At 35.0% G+C, this 18,893-nt stretch overlaps 1 protein-coding gene across 17 annotated transcripts in view; it reads left to right on the forward strand.

Moving 5' to 3' along the window:
• The window catches only part of LOC149797568 (C-Jun-amino-terminal kinase-interacting protein 4-like), a 243,704-nt gene that overhangs the window by 114,200 nt on the left and 110,611 nt on the right, over positions 1–18,893 (forward strand). For 16 of the 17 annotated variants that reach the window (XR_016421848.1, XM_089962454.1, XM_089962453.1 and 13 more), the window contains 6 exons: positions 1,853–2,078; positions 4,088–4,246; positions 8,405–8,582; positions 8,897–9,106; positions 13,656–13,721; positions 14,832–14,978. Coding sequence is in view for 16 of the 17 variants with exons in the window: in XM_089962454.1 (XP_089818580.1) it covers positions 1,853–2,078; positions 4,088–4,246; positions 8,405–8,582; positions 8,897–9,106; positions 13,656–13,721; positions 14,832–14,978 (986 nt within the window). In the remaining variant the exon portion in view is untranslated. The remainder of the gene's footprint in view (positions 1–1,852; positions 2,079–4,087; positions 4,247–8,404; positions 8,583–8,896; positions 9,107–13,655; positions 13,722–14,831; positions 14,979–18,893) is intronic. The other variant, XM_089962457.1, reaches the window with a different exon arrangement.

Genomic DNA, 18,893 nt, shown 5'->3' on the forward strand with positions numbered 1-18,893 from the left:
TTTGGCAAATGTTCCTTAAAGCTATCTTTGATAAGAACCATGCACTCACATTCACATACACACTTTTTGACAGACATACATCGGTTTATCATAAACAAATACTATCAAAATAGATCCGAATTAAAACATTTCTTACCATTTTACATGCCACGTCAAATATCATGCACATGATTATAAGCTGTATGCTTCAAATCAAGAATTGAATTTGTATAATGCAGCTATATTTTATTTCAATCTCTATATAGATGAACAGAATTTCTTATTATAGGACCCTTCATTATAAGACGGTTTGTGTTCTCAGAAGGCAGTCTTTTTACATGGCGATATACTCCCATGGACAACTTTATAAAGAGGAAGTACTGTACATAAGTTACACTGGTGTTGAATATTGATTGTAATTGTTATCTCTAGAGGTCATAGACCAGAAGAGCTTATATTACAGCCTGTGGTCCATTGTCCATTGTATATCATCCAACACCTGTCCATTGTTTAGCACAAGTTTGTTATCACTACTCCTAAACTACTTGCCATGAATCTTTTCACACACATTAATCTCAAGCTCTCGTTTGTCCTAAATGAAATGGATGTGCCTCTGAATAGATGGTAATATCAGCATGGGTTTTTCATCAAAAGACTGCTTATTACATCTAGTTGATCCTACGAGGAAATGGTGCCAATCTGACATCCAGTATGGCCATTATGGCAGCTACCTTGAAAATCTTGTTATTGCTAACAGAAAGTCATACCAGCATGGGATTGTCATTGGTAGATTTATAAAATCTTCTGAAGTAAAAATTGTGCTGATTAGATATCCAGTATAGCCCTCACAGTAACCGTCTTAAAAATCCTCTTTGGTGAAAGTCATGTTGACATTGGATTTTCACCAGAAGACTTCTTATGATGACTATTAGGTGCCACATGAAAATGGTACAAGTCTGACATCCACCATGGCAGCCATTTGGAAAATATTGTTATTGCTATTCCTAAATGGAAAGTATGTGACATGGGATTTCACCAGCAGATTAATTATTATATCTTGTTAGTCCTAAATGAAAGTGGTACTGATCTGACCTCAAATATGGCCTCTATGGCAGCCATCTTTAAAATCTTCTTGTAACTACTTCTTATAAATAGAAAGTTATATCAACATTGGGTTTTCACCACATGACATCCTATCATGTCTAGCTGGGCCTTAATGATGCTGGTCTGATACCTAGAATGACCATCATTGCAGCCATCTTGGAAATCTTGTCCCTACTCCTCTAGAATTGATGGTAATAGTGATAGAATGTTTTCAAGAAAAGATCTTTTATGATGTCTAGTCAGTCCTAAATGATGAAATATGTGCCCCACAGACACCCAGTATAACTCCCATGATGAACATATTCAAAATCTAGTCACTAATTCTCTTGAATGGATGGTCATACTTGAATGGTGTTTTTGCCAAAAGTCTTCTAATGGTGTCTAGCTTGTCCTAAATGAAAACATGCAGCCAGTATTTCATCCAATATGGCTGCCACAGTAACTAATCTGTCAGTCTTTTTGCTCAGAAATATCATATATGATTTCAATTCAACAGTTAAAATGAAGAAATGGTCTTATCTTTAATTCCTGGCAATTAATTTTGGACCGTGGAGTGTCAGTCCTTTTGAGTGAGTCTTGTTTGTTTTAAGACTTAATTTAACATTTGTAATGTATCCTGACTTAGCATTTTTTACCCAATAGATGTAGGAGTTATGATTTTGGATTAATTGCCAAACTTCGATCTAGTGCTGGTCCGTACATTGATTTACAAACCATAGATTTCTAAGTGAAAGAATTTGATTTACTTACTTCACATTTGTCATGCTAGTACCTCTGAGAAGGCCAAGAAGGAGAGAGAAAGAGAGAGGAAGGAACAGTATAAACAAGTTCGGGCACATGTTAAAAAGGATGATGGCCGCATGCAGGCATATGGGTGGAGTCTTCCTGCCAAGTTCCAGCCCCAGATTCCTAATGCAGCCCCTTTCAAGAGCAGTGTGCCTGTCCCAGTGCCAGTCTACTGCAGGCCTCTTTTGGACAAAGGCGAGGGATTGAAGGTATGCAGCAGATGTCAGTGCTATTTAATGAACATTATTTAGCATATATTTATATATGTTATGTCTGGCCTCCATCCATGCCCCCACTCACACACTATCCCCCCACTCCTGTAAAGGAGAGAAACATATTGACACACTGGCTTTGTGTTGTCCATCTGACATTCTTCTTTGCAGGCAAGGTAGCAGAAAAGCAATATAGCCCCAAAAGACCATTTTCATATTCAGTTGAATGGGCCCCATGACCTGATTATCATATGTTCTAGTGACTGTGACTTGTGACCAAATTTTTATACATTTTTAACTTAAACTTGTACAAAAACCTTGTAAGCAAAAGTAGGTAGATATCACTTGAGGTAGAGGAAATTAAATCTTGTAGGTTTAATTGTATTAATATATTGTATATAGATGACCTGATTAGAATTTTCAGACAATGTTTCTGAATATTACCAATTCCAAAACCTTTATACTGTTGTTTATGATAACCTTATCAGCATGATTAGACAGATAAAATGGTAAACATATTTGTATTTATATGTATATATCCTAATTGGATGAATTAAAGTGATCACAGCAATTCCATTTTTTACATTATTTTTCTTTTTGGGAGATTGACATTTTGGATAGAAACCCTGTTGGCACAGTTTAGCAAAAACAGTAGCAATGACAGATAAATTTAATTTGGCATGCATCCTGTAGATGGCTTAATTAGATTTTCGTGTCATTATAGCTTTTTTCACACATCTTTTTTTTTTTAACGACATTGGGATATAACTGGAAAATTGTTAAGGCTACGTTGAAAATCCAGAATTCATACACACATACACATATTGATCTGCAGTGTTTTTGCAAAAAAAAAATTGGGGGAGGGGAATGGTGATATGGTCAGAATTTTAGTCTGCTAACCCCTCATTTGGACAACTGTCAAACTTTTCCCAATTTTGGCACAATTTAAGGTTTTTCATTCCTACTCAAATCAGCAAAACATTTTCAGTCTAATGTGTGGGATTGTAAAATCCAGACCTTAAAATCAGGGACATTCTGTATCACACTTCTAACAAAATTTCCAGACAGCGACCACTGAGGGGTCATGTTATGGTGACCTTACAATTAGCCAATGGACATGCAGCTTTGAGAAATCTGAATGTGAATGAAATCGATCAACACATTTTGATGCTTCTCAGCCATAAGGCTCAGTCTTCTAGATGTGAAGACATAAGATTTATCTGATTAGCTGATAAAGTGAACGATTATGGTAATAACATACGTCACTAGAACATGACTGTAAGTGGTTGCTATCAGATCTTCATGTAGCACAGTGGAGATCTGATTTTAATCAGATTTTATCATTTTTATGTATAATACATAGTGTAATTATGACACGCCTTACTGACTTTATAATAAAATCAGATTTTATCCCTTTTTTTTATAATACAGAGTGTAATTACAACACGCCTTACTGACTTTATAATTTATAACATAACAATATTGAAATAAGAACTACAAATAAAGAACAAAATATATGTACAGTTATTGTGGCGATTTTTCCTTCTTCAACCCAGTTGAATTTCAACCTTGGAAACTGGCTCTTCAGCACAGACTATTGAGAAAGGCAACCTGTCATCAGTGACCACTTTTTGTTGGCAGAAGGGGTGGTCTGTCAACACAGGTTTTACTGTACAGTTCTATGTACTGATGTTACTTACTATCACGGGGGTCAATATCCATCAACTGTCACATTTAGCTAGCAACCCAGGCTTCAACTAAGAATTGGACATGAACTTACGAATTTCAGAGAGAATTTGGTGAAATATTGTATGCTGCAATCATTCTAAGAATAATTGCCAATGTTGTTTACCTACATAGAGTGTTGGCATTCCTGATTGGTTGTCTGTACAAATAAATGTAGTGGCACCTATGTATAACTGAGAATGGTGTGCAGTTTCCACTTTCCACCAACTTTCTTTCAGTGACCATCAATTTTGTTTCTTATTGACTTTTGTAATCTTCAGATCTGGTGTGCTGCAGGAGTGAACCTGACTGGAGGTAAAACCAGAGATGGAGGGTCCATTGTTGGTGCCAGTGTTTTCTATTCCAACCCACCAGAATTAGAAGGGGACAACAAAAACAAGTTAAAAAATGATGTAGAGAAGCTTGATGATGAGTTGAAGGTAATGCATGATAACTCTTGATCTGTTTTCAGTATGCTGTTTCAGAGTATCAGTCACTTGTCATCCATTGTCCTTTTGTCAACAGTTGCTTGTTAACACGCTCAAGTCTATATTTTTGATCCAATTTAATCAAACTTCGCATGTGGGTTTGTATCATCGAAATCTCAGATGAGTTTAATAATGAGCAAGATCCAGGCATATTACTGAGGCAAACTTGCAACAAATTTGACTCGTTATCTCAACACTCTGGAGGTCATATTTCTGATCAAGTTCTTATAAAACATGGAAAATATGCATGTTATCAAGATCTTGGACAAATTTGATATTGAGTGAGATGTTTAGCTTATTGCTACCCTAGAAGCCATATTTCTGATCTGATTTTGTTCCAACTTCAATACTGGACTTATATTATCAAGACCTTGGATAGATTCAGTAATGAGTGGGATCCACAATATTAATGAGGTAATCTTTTATTTGATTAGCTGAACTCTAGAAGTCACATTTTTATGTGATTTTGATCTTACTTCAAATGTAAGCTTGTACAATCAAGATGTCACATTTGTTCAATAATGCATGAGATCCAGACATGTTAATAAGGTGATCATGCATTGGATTGACTGAGCTTGTTAGCACTCAGAGAGTGTATTTCCAATCCAGTTATGATCAGATTTGGTAACTATTCTTTAATCATTAAGATCTGGTTGCATGAGGACAGTTACTTGCATAATCTTGTGTAATTATGATGTAATCTTGTTTCTAATTTACTACCTTATCAACTCTATTCTAATCATATTTTTATCAAACTTGGTAAATAAGCTTATATCTCAAGATATATGATATGTTTTATTCTAAGTTCTACACATATTAAGGAGGTGATTGACTAGGGTGCATACCACTTGAAAAGACCGCTCTGATGGCCTAGTGGTTAGAGTGTCCACCTCGGATGCAGGAGGTCGTGGGTTCGAACCCTGGCCAAGTCATACCAAAGACTTACAAAAATGGTACTAACAGCTGCCTCGCTTGGTGCTCAGCATTAAGAGGTTAGTGTTAGGACTGGCCGCCCTGGTGTCAGTATAATGTGACTGGGTGGGACATCATGCTACATGTCTGCGGCATGATGCCCCAGTGCTAGACATCACTATAAACTGCCACATTGCAGACATCGTAGCGATATGACTGAAAATTTTTTATAGCTACGTTAAAAATCAAAAAAACACAAACACAACACTCATACCACTTGAAGAGATTGTATTTCTGACCCTTTTAAAAAAGACTTGTTAAATAGGCTAAAATGGTCTAGATGTTTGATTAATTTTATTACAAGACCTATGCATATTTTTATGAGATGATCTTGCATCTGATTGGCTGAGATTTTGTTACCACTCTCAAGACATTTTTTGATGGATTTTTTAACCAATTTTTGTCCTCATGAGTTTTGTTGAGTATGATTATGAGTGAAATTCACACATTAATGACACAACCTTGCATCTGATAGGACGAGTTTGTCAATACTCTAGCATCTGATCAAAGTTGTTAAAAACAGTCTTTTATTAACACTTTTATTGGATGACTTTGATTATGAGCAAGATCAGGGCATATTTTTGTTATATTCTTTTATCTGATGGGCTAAGTTTGTTACCACTCAGGAGACAAAATTCCTGTTTGATTTTACTCCACCTTAGTAAATAAGTTCGTATTATCATTGCCATAGACAGATCCTATAGTAAGTGAGATCTCCATATTAATGTGATATCTTGCATCAGATTTGCTGAGCTAGTTACCTCTCTTTATCTGTTGACTTTATTTCACATCCAATTTCTGCCTAACCTGGAAAATGGGTTTATATCATTTAGAATCTTGGATGACTGAAGTTATGAGCCAGAATCTGTCAGAAAGCATTTTATTTGGATTTAGTCAATCAAAATTACATCAAGTTTGATTGTTTGTTGGTATAAGCAGTGCTTGTACAAATGTACACAAGCCTGCTTAGTGAAGTGCGAAACAATTAAGTTATAGGTAAGCCAGGTGAGTGGTATCAGACTTAATCTGGGTCTGTTGTTTATGTAAGTTCCTTTTGCTCTTATGTAAATAAATTGAAACAGCTTTTATTTCACTAGATATTGTGCAATATGTACCTTTATATTTATAACTCATTGATAATTAAAATTGTGCCAAACATCAGACAGTAATGATTGTCATATCTTCACAGAACCATTATTTAACAGTGATAGATAATAGAAATCACACAAGAAGTTTCAAAAATAATTTTAAAAGGGTAACTGAAACCAATTACCTTACCTACCATCATTTATCTGATATTTTGGGCATTACAAAAATGATTACTTTTCTCTCTCTTTATGGACATTAATATCTGGTTTGTACTGGTGCACCCAGGCAAGTTCATAGCCAATTAGAATAGGCTAGGTAAACTAGATTAGATTTTATCTGCTAGTAATGAACTCTTTCAAATTAATGTTTTGGTTTTAACTGCTCCCACCTTTTCTTATAAAAAATTCTACTATTTGCATAATTTCCTACTCAACAAATTTATTCATCATTAAAAAAATTCTGCTCATTGATTGCTTTTATTCGTAGATGTCTTCGAGTTTTCCCTATGTCAGATTTTTATGTGGAACAATGTTGCCTATTATACAGAAAAGGAGGCAGCTCCATTGTTTATATATTGCAGCTGGAGCCAGCCTTCTTGAAGTAACAGACGTAGGCCAAATGTAGAAAGTGTCAACCAAATGATTGACCGTTCACCCTAGAACAGAGACTTGAGATGCCTTTCATGTTTTGTATACTGGAAACTCTATTCCCACTTAGTACTTACGATCAGATGTGCATGAGATTTCATCATTTTTGTTTTGCCAACATTTGGCACAGTATTACTTGAATTTTGAATCAACTCAACTGTCAAATTGAATAGTAAACAACTTGTTGATCCATAAATTTTTAATTTAAATTATTAGCTCAGGATTAAATGTCTGTAGCACTAAACATTGTCACATCAAAGTAAATGGATTTTTAATGAAGATTGGGTATGTGGCATGTACTGTTATGATCATTTGCACTGTTTTCTTTCACTCCATTCACAGCCCACAAAACATTATTCATATATACAGATTTTGATCACATTCCATCTTTAAGTTTTATCCTACGGTATTTTAATATTATGATGTTGTCCATCTATCTGCCTGTTGCAAATTTTGGTTCTCGATCATCTACAGTTATAGATTTTGTAGATTTCTTGCACTTCGATAATGAAAAAAACCGTTAAATTTTGGTGTCAAAAGGTTGAAGTCACGGTGACTGAAATTAGCTAAATGGTTTCTTCACAATGCTATTAGCTTTACATTACATACATGGACCAAACTTTGTGGATGGCATGAACGTATTGTTGTAAAAAAACATATAATTCAGATTCTTACATCAAAAGGTCAGAGGTCATTGTCATGGTTAGTCAGATAAGAAAATAATGGTTTCTGCATGTGGTAAGTTTAGTTAAAGATTGCATACTTTGACCAAAAATCCTGGTCACTGAGACTTTTTGATCAGTAATCTCCAGAGTCCACCATGCCTTCTAATAGTACATAAATAGAGGACTATTAACATTGGATGTATAATATGCCATTCACAGTACTCATTTTCTTCTTTGGGGTTTTCAGGCTTTAAAAAATGACATTGATATCTAGAAATGTTATGTGCTTTAAAAAATTATTACTACGTTTAAAAATGTGTCCCAGAACACTAGAGGGTCTGGATATTTAGATCATTGATGGTAATCAGGTAAATATATTTGAAAGTGGGTAGAGAAGGCTTGTAATTAGAAAACCAACATTCAGTCAGCAAAACTATTATTATTTATTCTCTTTTCATCTTCTTGGGGCCCCGAGTGGCCGAGTGGTCTAAAGCGCTCTTCGTTACGGATCACTGCCATCTCACCTCTGTCTGCGGCGGTTCGAGTCTAAGATTCAGCCAATGTGGGTATGTGAGAAAGCTTGCCAGTAGCTTCTCGTGGGTTGGTGGTTCTTTCCGGGGTTTTCTCTAGTTCTTCCTCCACCATTAATACTGGCCGCCATGTATAGCCTATCATGTGCTGCAAAATGGCGTTAAACCCCACAACAACAACAACAACAACTTTTCATCTTCTTCCAGACCCATGAAGAGAATCTGAAGCAGGCAGAGAAGGAACAGTTGTCCTCATTTGTTTGGATCTGCACAAGTACACATACAAAGAGTAAAGCAACAGTCATTGATGCTAACAATCCTGGGGACATCCTGGACTCTTTTCATGTTTCTACCGCACCAATACTTTGCATAGCTAGTGTACCAGGTATGTATTGCAATATCTATCCTTGAAAAGATGTTATTCTTTTGATGTACGAAACTCTTCTTATGCTATCAAAATCGCAAAGAGGATATTTGAAACATAACTTTCTAAGATACCTTAAGACAACTACTGATCCTAATTAATTACATGTGAATGTAGGTAGGAGGAGGCTTATTGTAGAAAAATGCTTTATTACATAAATATCTGTAAAAATTAAAGTGGTAGATTTGCTTATCCATCATCAGAGATGGACTTGTTTGGGAGAATTGTGCTATAAATCCCCTAATTTGTATATATATCATTTTATCTATCAACAGGTGCTCTTGAGTCAGACTACCCAGTAGATGAGGACATATTGAAGGCAGAATCATACCCACAATACCCAGCCACCAGTGAGGCTGCCAATAATGTGGAGTCAGCTGAAGAGGGTCCTACTGGGGGGATAACTTATGTCCAGTGTGCTACAGGAGCAAACAGCCAGGGAAGTGTAAATGAATCTCCTTTGGGCTCCCCTCTAAAATTCAGGGGTAAGTATATATGGAAACATTTTCACTTTTGGAATGGCTTGCATTTGGGGTAGGGAAGAAGCATTTTGGAGTCAAAAGATAAAAAGTCAAGGTCACTGTAATTGATACAAGAAAAAGTTAGTGCACAAAATTTCACTTGTTGATTGTGTACCTTCACCCAAATTTCTGGATGACTCATTGATTAACTTAGAAGTCTTTTGATTTAGGGTGAACATGTCAAAGGTCTGAGTCAGTGATTGAACAAAGAAAACAGTTTTTGCATAACAACTTTAGTTAAAGATCTCTTTTCAACAATTCTGCCCGTGTTTCCTATTTTTGGTATCTCAAAAATGTAGGTGATACTGACCTAAAAATTTACTGAGTTAATGATACGATAAAATTTGAGATGCTATGTGGAATGAAACTATAGTAACTTCCAGTTTCATGAATGTTAATGGTATTACTGTATGCTATTTCAGATTACTGGTAGTAGGGAAATTGCATCACATAGGCAGAAATGCTTTTTCCAGAGTTTTGTTTTGAATGGAGAGAGAGAGAGGGGGAGGCATATGTATTATATTGCATTTTTCTTCTTGCACCTTCTTATCAAATAAAATATGCCTCAATAAGAGAGAGAGAAAGATTTCAGCCCTTCTTCATGCTTTTTTTGTACCTTACAACCCCTGTATAGCTGAAACTGTTGTCAAAGAGAGAAAACAGTAATAAAGCAAATAGTAAAAATAGTAAATGGAAACTATTAAAAAACATAACATACTTCATCAGTTTAAAGTTTTAAATATTCACACTATTTATGTCCATATAGACTTCATTTAGGTATAAATCCCAAGAATGAACATTTAGCATTCTGTGTAATTTTCTTTGCAAGTACAACTTCTCCATTCCCAGCCAATACAATTTGGTTTTGCACATACACTTCCTAAAGTTATGCAGCATTTGGTTTTGATCTTTGCTTGTGCAAGATATTACTTTAAATCGCTGACAGTTCTGTTGGCAAGTACAAGAGTGATATAATGGTTGAGATTCTTACATGAATAAGCACCTGGCATTTCCTTTCATTACATGGTTCCATATTTACAATACCCTATGGGTAGCCTCATTTCCCTATTGGTAACCTCACTAATTTAATCTGGTCTGCCAAAATCTTGCTTTCAAACAGGTGTGAGCTTGGATGACCTGACCACAGCTTAGCATATTTAATTAGCATATAGATAACCCTTTAAAGCCATGTCATTCTTGGGACAATGGATATTGTAACTAAGACCTGCCAACCCTTACAATTTTTTCATAAGCCTTATGAAAATGACCCTTAAAATATGGACTTACAGAATAAATGCAAAAACTATGGAAAAATTATTGTTGGAGAAATCCAGATAATTATTTTATATGTGTTTGATTTGGATCCAGATTCATATTAGAATTAGTGAAATTTGTCAGGGAACCAAACCAACTTTTACATCAGTATTGCAGACACTTTAAACTGCACATATTTTTTCATTTAAAGCATCTACATGATCATACTCTTGATTTTAGACTTTTTAAAAATGGCATCCATTAAGCGATGCATATTGAAGATGAAACAGAAAAACTAAGCCTCTTAAAAAGTGTTAATAATCAGCACAGAAGTATAAGAAGGAATATTCAGATTCTTGTGAAGAAAAGCAGAGAGGGACACAATTATGTGTCAATCTGAGTATGTCTTGTGGCGAGAGATATGTTTGCCATCATTATGTGAAATGGAAATACATTCCAAGAGTCCAGCTACATAATTTTTTTTGGAACTAAAGTTTTTGGGTCTGCGTGTAGTTTATAAACATTTCAGTTGAACATAATGTTTGCCATTGCTGCATGTTTCAAATACCAAACTTTTAGATATGTTTTCCAGCTTGTATTTTGTTACTTCTTACTGAAAACAGATCAGACTTGTGGAGAAAAAAATCTACTGCCTTGCTGAGACAGTCTCATCTGGGTTGGCAGGTCTGGTAACTAAAAGTAGAAGGAATTGTTTATTTGTATTAATTGATAATGGCATATGGTGTACCCCTTGTACATGAGTAAGATCATAATCGTCAGGGCACTAAACAATGCAGATAACAACCATCCTGTTAACTCTCCCTCTCTCTGACTCTCTCATATTGGGGCATATTTTATTTGATCACCAGGTGCAAGAAGAAAAATGTAATGGAATACCTGTCTTTATCATGGTTAGACATTTTATAACTTGTCTTTTCTGCTGTATATGTTAGTAATCAAATTTGAACAATGTATATTGCTAGTGCATCATGTAAATATCTTAAAATCCTTCTCAATGTAGGATTGTATCTTTTTTCATACATGATCTCTTCCAAAAATATTTTTACACATTATTTGTCATAGTAGAAATTTCTTTATGTTCTTAAAATTTCATGACATTCAATAAAGCTATTTGAACGACATAATCCATATATAAGTCGATTTGGAGTATAGGATGAAGCCCAAATACTGCCAGCAGAAATAGGATTTTGCAAGTTACTGTTTTCTCCGCTTGAGAAAAACTAGTAAAAAAGTCCAGTTCAGACTGCAATATCTAGAGATTGCCCCAATTCTATCAAGACATGAATCTCCATATTCCTTACCAAAGACATAAAAATGGTACTAGTAGCTGCCTTTCTTAGCACTCAGCATTAAGGGAAAATGCCGTTCTAGTGGCCTAGTGGTTAGAGCGTCCGCCTCAGATGCGGTAGGTCATGGGTTCGAACCCCAGCCGAGTCATACCAAAGACTTACAAAAATGGTACTTACAGCTGCCTCGCTTGGCGCTCAGCATTAAGAGGTTAGTGTTAGGACTGGTCAGCGTGGTGTCAGGATAATGTGACTGGGTGGGACATCATGCTACATGTCTGCAGCATGATGCCCCAGTGCTAGACATCACTATAAACTGTCACACTATGGACATCATCTAAATCACACACACACACACACACACAGCATTAAGAGGTAAATGTTAGGACTGGTCAGCCTATTTTCAGGATAATGTCTGGGTCTAGAGATGCTTCCAGGGCATGCAATCGCGTGATTCATGCAAAATTTGTACGAATTCGTGCACCTGGAAAGCAATGATGTGCAAGAACTCCTGCAAATTAATTTCAAGTCGTGCATATGAAAATGTACTCTGTGCAGCATACAACTTTATTCAGGCATTCACCTTTAAAGTATTTATATAAATGGTAAAAATATTCACGCATTTGTCGCAACGTGTAATTTGTCAGAAATGTTGACATGTCTGGTTTCTTTGGCTTAACATGATTGGTTGTTAATCTTAATTTGATTGGCATTGGGCCCCATAACAAGCATTGTGTCAATGTTTGAACCTTGCATAAAGGAAGTTCTACAAATGTGTGTTTATAATATAGGCTATCAAGAAGACCGAAAATGGATGATTTCCCAACATTGTTCATCTATAGATGACAATTTAGTTCCCCATGTACTGGCTGATCATAGTAATGAAGGCAATTTATTTTTAAATTCAGGAAGTATATCAGATTATTGGAGCTGGAAAAAATTTTAAAGGAATGATTTTGAACTAAACATTACATTGAATTTGAATCCGATGTACATGCTGGATGGACCAAAACAGATGGCATGACATTCAACCCCTCATTTCAGCAATATTTCGAGATTAAATGTAGAAAGTCAGACAAACAAGCCAAATTAAATTACAAACAATTTAAAAGTAGAGTGCACTTTTTGTTTCTTTTCTAGTCACAATTTAGCCCAGTGGGATCGTGTGCTACAAAACTATATAGCCGTAATATAAAGGTTACAATAAATCTAATAAATAAGAATATAAAAATGAAATTAAAAAGTAAAGATATTTATTTGATTAAAATACATCTGTTTGAACAAGTAGACTATAGCATTATTGGGTTTAAAATCCTAATACAGCATTACAGAATAGTAAATCTACCATAGTAGTCAGTAGAGTGCTGATTTGAGAAAGTTAGACTTTGGTAGAGGTTATGTTAGTGAAAAATCCCTGTGAGATGTGAAAGGGTGTTCTCAGTACAGACCGGTATTCATAGACAGATATGAAACCGATTAAGCTGAGAAACAATGAACAGATTAATGTTTATACAGCTAGAGGCAACATCTTTTAAAGATTTTTATTTTAATAGGGGTCTTACAGAGTAGATAAGGAAGAAAGAGAGATGGATATTGCAGTGTTATGTAAATAATGAAGTATGGCAGTTTCCTCCTGCCCCTCAATTTTGTTCTACTCCCCCCTTATATTTGGGACAAGGGGAGAAATCCCCCCTTACGATAAAATCTGGGAGCATCTCTGTGGGCGAGGCATGATACACCAGTGCTCAACATTTCTATAAACTGCCACACTGTAGACATTGTAACAGTATGACTGAAAATATGTTAAAGCTTTGTTAAAAATGCAAATCACACACACACACATACACACACAAACTCCAGATTCACCCATTCCTCCATAAGCAGTGGCATTATATCTGTACACAGACTGCTGTATTTGATGTAATATTAAATGTATGTGGTTATTTTGACAGATTATTCACCTGATCGTGATTCTGCTAATGTATCGGCTGCAGGAGAGGCTCTGAAGTCACAGGAAGGTCAGCACATAACATTACAATAAGCTTCTTTCATTTACTTATATTGTCATTCATATGAAAATCAGAGAAATTCTTGTTATTGTCTTATGCCATTTTTTAAAACATGCAGTAATATTACTTTGCATTAGAAGAAGTGCAGAATTACCTTATCTTGGTGCAATCTTGATCACCAAATAATGTTAACTACTGGCCTTTGACACTTTCCTTGCACACAGAATTTTTTAAACATTTGAATGTGGAGTTTACTATTGCTTTTCCAGGGAATTTAAGAGCAGGTGGTGGCGAGTCATTGTGACCTTTTTGCCTCTTCATTCTTCTGGTTGAATTATTTTAATATTGTGTTTATCAACAGTCTTGTATGGATACAGGACAATCCAGAGATACCGCAAAAAAAGAATCATAAATGTTTTCAAACTCATTATTTTTTTGCCACTTGAAATTCGGGTGGGGAGGCAAAACACAGTTAATCGTATTCATTCATTCTGTTCAGTATTTAATCCTTTGTAATTTTATATTTTGAAAGAAAAAATAATAATTTGCTAAAATGTGATTTTTTTCACAAGCTCTCTATGTTTTTCTTGGAGTAGGAAATTGGCAATTGGCAAGCCAGCTCCTGAAAACAGCTATGGTATTTTAATATTTTAATCTCAGATATTCATACATTTTTACATAGGAAAAGTACCAAGTAGTAACTTCCAAATATTACATATTTTACAAAACTAACTCCTGATTTTCATTAAATATTTTGTTTATGATGATTAGAATATAAATAATTAGATCAGAAAGTTTAGATTAGGCACCTCTAATGTCTTTTAAGTGACAACATTGTGAAATTCAATAAATTTGCATGTAAAAATGTTACTTAATAATGGATTGATTAGACATATTGTTGTAGTTTATCTTATTCTAAATCCAGTATTTTTATAGGTACATTTTATTTCTTCTTACTTTTTCTTCTCATTTGAGAAAGGAAGTAACTCTCACTTCTTCTGTGCTTTTAATTGTTGTTGTGGATTCTGTTCTAATTGTTTTGTATTTTGTGTACATGTATTGATTTTGCATAATTTTCCATGTATTCATTTTGTATACCCTTACTCTAACATGTAACAGATTTATCATCTGGATCCAGTGAGGACCTGCAACGTAGGAGGGAGTCTGATATTTCCTTTTACTCTTGCCTTGAGTCAAGACGATTTTCTGATACCTCCTTTGAGGCAAAGAGAGCCTCTGGTATCTCAGTTGATTCTGCAGACAAAGGTGACAAAACTTTTAAGAAAATGTTAAGAGAGGAAAATAAGGGATCTCTCACTTAATAGCTAAAGCCTTGACTAGGTACTGATGAAAAAAATCCACAAATCAACTTGTATGCCAGATGGAGATTTTTTACTTCCTTGTAAATTAAGAGACATAGGTATGGCTTTTCTGGCGTTAATTCCCCTTGCAGTGTGTAAGTGTGTATCAAATGTAGATTACTGCTACCTGTTTTTGCTCTCAGATGGCTATATATACAGAGATGGCATTGGCTGGGTCATTATTGTTATGTTACTGTATTTAAAGTTTGTGAAAGTCACATAATTTCTACCTCATTTACTATGTTCTGTGGAAATTTTGGGCTGATATCAATATAGATCGGAAATTTATACTCTAATTTGATTGGAGTTTCTGTTTTGCCTCCAGAAAGCTGTGTTAAAAAAACACTGGTCAGTTAAGACATGTGCAGAACTCATTGTATTGGAATTGCATGAAAATCATTTATCAGCGTATCTTGTTTTGCTGGACAAGAGATTGGAGCCATCTTTTACTACACACTCCCATACACAGAAGCACTCACACATGCATTAGAAAAATTATTTTGAAGAGAAAAAGAAAAAAACTTGCTTTATCCATCATGGTTTTTGTTCATGAGATTTATTTAAATATATCTGCTTCAGCAGGCCTGTACAAAAATGGAATTAAGTCTCACACTGGGCAATTTCATACTGAGCATTCAGGATTAATGATAGAGCTGACTGACCCTTTTTGAGATCTGGAAACAAAACCTAATCAATCCTGATTTTGAAAAGCTGAATTATCAGAAACATTTAGAGTGTTTCAGAAAGGCAACTTGTTTTTCCTGAGGCTTATTTTGCACCTTTGTGCAGCATTCTGCTGTGGCCATGCTATGTTCACATACTAAAAAGAAATACTTAGTTTCAATAATTGAAAGTTTCTTAAATGTCCTGACATTTTTTATCTACTCCAGTGCTTACATAATGTACAAACTGCAAGGAAATGATTATTGTCAAGTGTTCAGAAGCAAGCAGAGTTGTTTAAGAAACTCTGGTTATGTTCTGAAGTCAAAGATAAATTATATTTACACACAGATGACCAGGCCCTAATCTCACCAGCACAGATTTTTTAAGTAAATCACAGCTTAAGACTCTTGGTTACTTTAATTTAAGTCTGATAAATATACTTGAGACTAAAACTTAAATCCAGACAATTGGTGAAATCCAGACCAGACATCCCTTATTTCCTCTCATTTTCTGCCTAATGTTTGCCATGGCTACAAGGAATGCAAGTCTTGGCCTACTTGGTGCAGCATGAATCCTGTTTCTTCATTGAGAAAAACTCAATAATTGCTGGAGACAAGTTGTATGCCTGGTACTTTGCATGATGAAGGTCATGTCTACAACCTTTCATCTCCAGATCATTAGTATTCTTGGATTTCTATTCAAAGACAATTAGGTTAGCATGACCGAATGTTCATGGTTACATGAAATGATCCTCAAACTTTTACACATTTCTTTTAATTCACCTGTTTAGAAGTGCAGGAGATATTGTGCCATACTGACAGTGTCCTAATCATTGCTGTTGTGTTTGCATCTCTTTGGCTTTAACAGTGTACTAATTATTGCATCTGAGTCAATATTTTGTACACACTTGCTTTTGTCATCATCCTGAAACTTTGTTCATGTATAAATTCAGCACTGTTACATTATGTAACAAAAGTTGGTCACTGAAACCTGCTTTTGGACTCCGATATTAATTTTTGTGTTTAAATCCATATTTCATAGATTTTTTTGCCTATGTGCAGGCAAATTTTGTAGTCATCAGTCAACTGCATTGATAATGTTGTCATGGAGATTCTTATCATGCCTTTTCATTTCATTTAATATCTTTGCATCAGTCAACAATATCTCATTTGAAATTTGTTTTCTTCAGTTTGTCTTGATAACTACCCCATAATTCAAATGTCACATCAAATTTATCATTCTGTCTACATTTAGTAATGGTGATGATGCTTCATTCTGCATGCTGACATTTATAACTTCAAGTCTTGATGAAGTGACAGTTGACATTTCTGAATATTCACAGCCAGTATTTCTTTTGCCCAATTTGTTTGCAGAATTTTCAGGAGCACTCTAATTTAGATTAGATTCAAATTGAAATGAATGATTTCCATGCCGTCAAAGAGCTTACGATGCTAAGTATGAAAAGGCCCTGATACAAAAATTCTGACATCCATTTTCTGATTTGAAAGTACATTTTCAGCAGAGAGCTTATGATGGTAAAAACAGAGTAAATTTGTCCAATATAAAGACTCTTATAAAAGATTATAAATATTAGTTCTAATCAAATACAAAATGAGTGAGTGTTTACTATGTGTTTTAAATGCATCACCAACATAATCCATGAATAGAATGGAGAAGTTGGAAAACTGTAGCCATTATATTGCCAGTTTATATTTGCCAACCTTGCTCTTACGAACTGAATATCGACTATGCTGTACCTACTGATAGGATCCATGGTGGAGACTGAAATAAAAAAATGGTTGAAGTGACTTAGTTTGTAGACATTTCAAAATTCACAACATTCAGAATAGTAACTTTAAACTTTTGTTTTTGCATATTTTCATGTCATATAATTAAAATACAAATGAGATACAATTTCAGCATGATAAAAATTTATTGATAAAATATTTTTGCACCTCCCCAGTCATTGCAGAGCTTACTCTGTTATATAAAACTCAAACCTTACAGTCAAGAATGAGCAACTGTTTCCATAGTAGATATTTTTGTTTCACATATTTACTGGATGAAATATTTTAGAAAATGATTGTGTATGTATCCCAGCCCATTACAAATAAAACCAGAGTTCAGATTAACTTCTGATTCAGATTGGACTTCAGAACTTTGATTTTTCACTTTTTGTTTGCTTTCACAGATCACATGTGAATTATCATATGGAATTCAGGGTGATGCCTTACAATTTCTGGCATTCATGATTACCGTGCTAGCACAAAAATTTACTACAGTGCATACAACTTATTTTTAATTTGCAAATTGGAACAAAAATTTACAATTTATTTTCTTTATTATTGCATGTACTGAAACTAGTGGCTTAAGCATCTGCCTCAGATGTGGGAGGTCGTGGGTTTGAACCCATGCCGAGTCACATCCAAAGACTTATAAAATTGGTACTAACAGCTGCCTCGCTTGGCACTCAGCATATCGAGATTAATGTTAGAACTGGTCAGCCTGGTGTCAGGATAATGTGACTGGGTGGGACATCATGCTACATGTCTGCGGCATGATGCCCCAGTGCTAGACATCACTATAAACTGCCACACTGTAGACACCATAGTGATATGACTAAAAAAATTTTTAAAGCTGCATTAAAAATCCAAATCATACACACACACACACACACACACACACACAAATACACACACACATGCATTGTACTGAAACAAAATGGGATGGAGAATAGTGTAAAATCAAGGCAAGCTGATGTGAACTTTACTTTTTTTGTCATGTTTAGGCACAATGACAGGCGCAAGAGTGACTATTTTGCTTGTTCACCCTATCATGCATCCAGCCTTCTTTGAGTATCAGCTTCTTTGAAATGAAGATTCTATTGTGAACATTTGCTATGTATTTCAAAGTACTGCTGATTTGCAGCTGAAATAGTTTTAATAATTGGGCCAAAAGTTTGGACAAGGTGAATTTGCATATGCGACATAAACAGAAATATCCATTTGTCTGGGTTTCCTCAGCAAGGTGAATTTGTATATCTGACAAACAGAAATGTCAATTTGTCAGAGTTCAGTAAGCAATGGGAATGTGTACATGTGACAAACAGAAATGTCAACTTGTCAGAGTCAGTCAGCAAAATACTATTCCAACAGTT

This window comes from Sinohyriopsis cumingii, chromosome 6 (genome assembly GCF_028554795.1).
Source record: "Sinohyriopsis cumingii isolate HCF-2022 chromosome 6, ASM2855479v2, whole genome shotgun sequence".
Lineage (NCBI taxonomy): Eukaryota > Metazoa > Mollusca > Bivalvia > Unionida > Unionidae > Sinohyriopsis > Sinohyriopsis cumingii.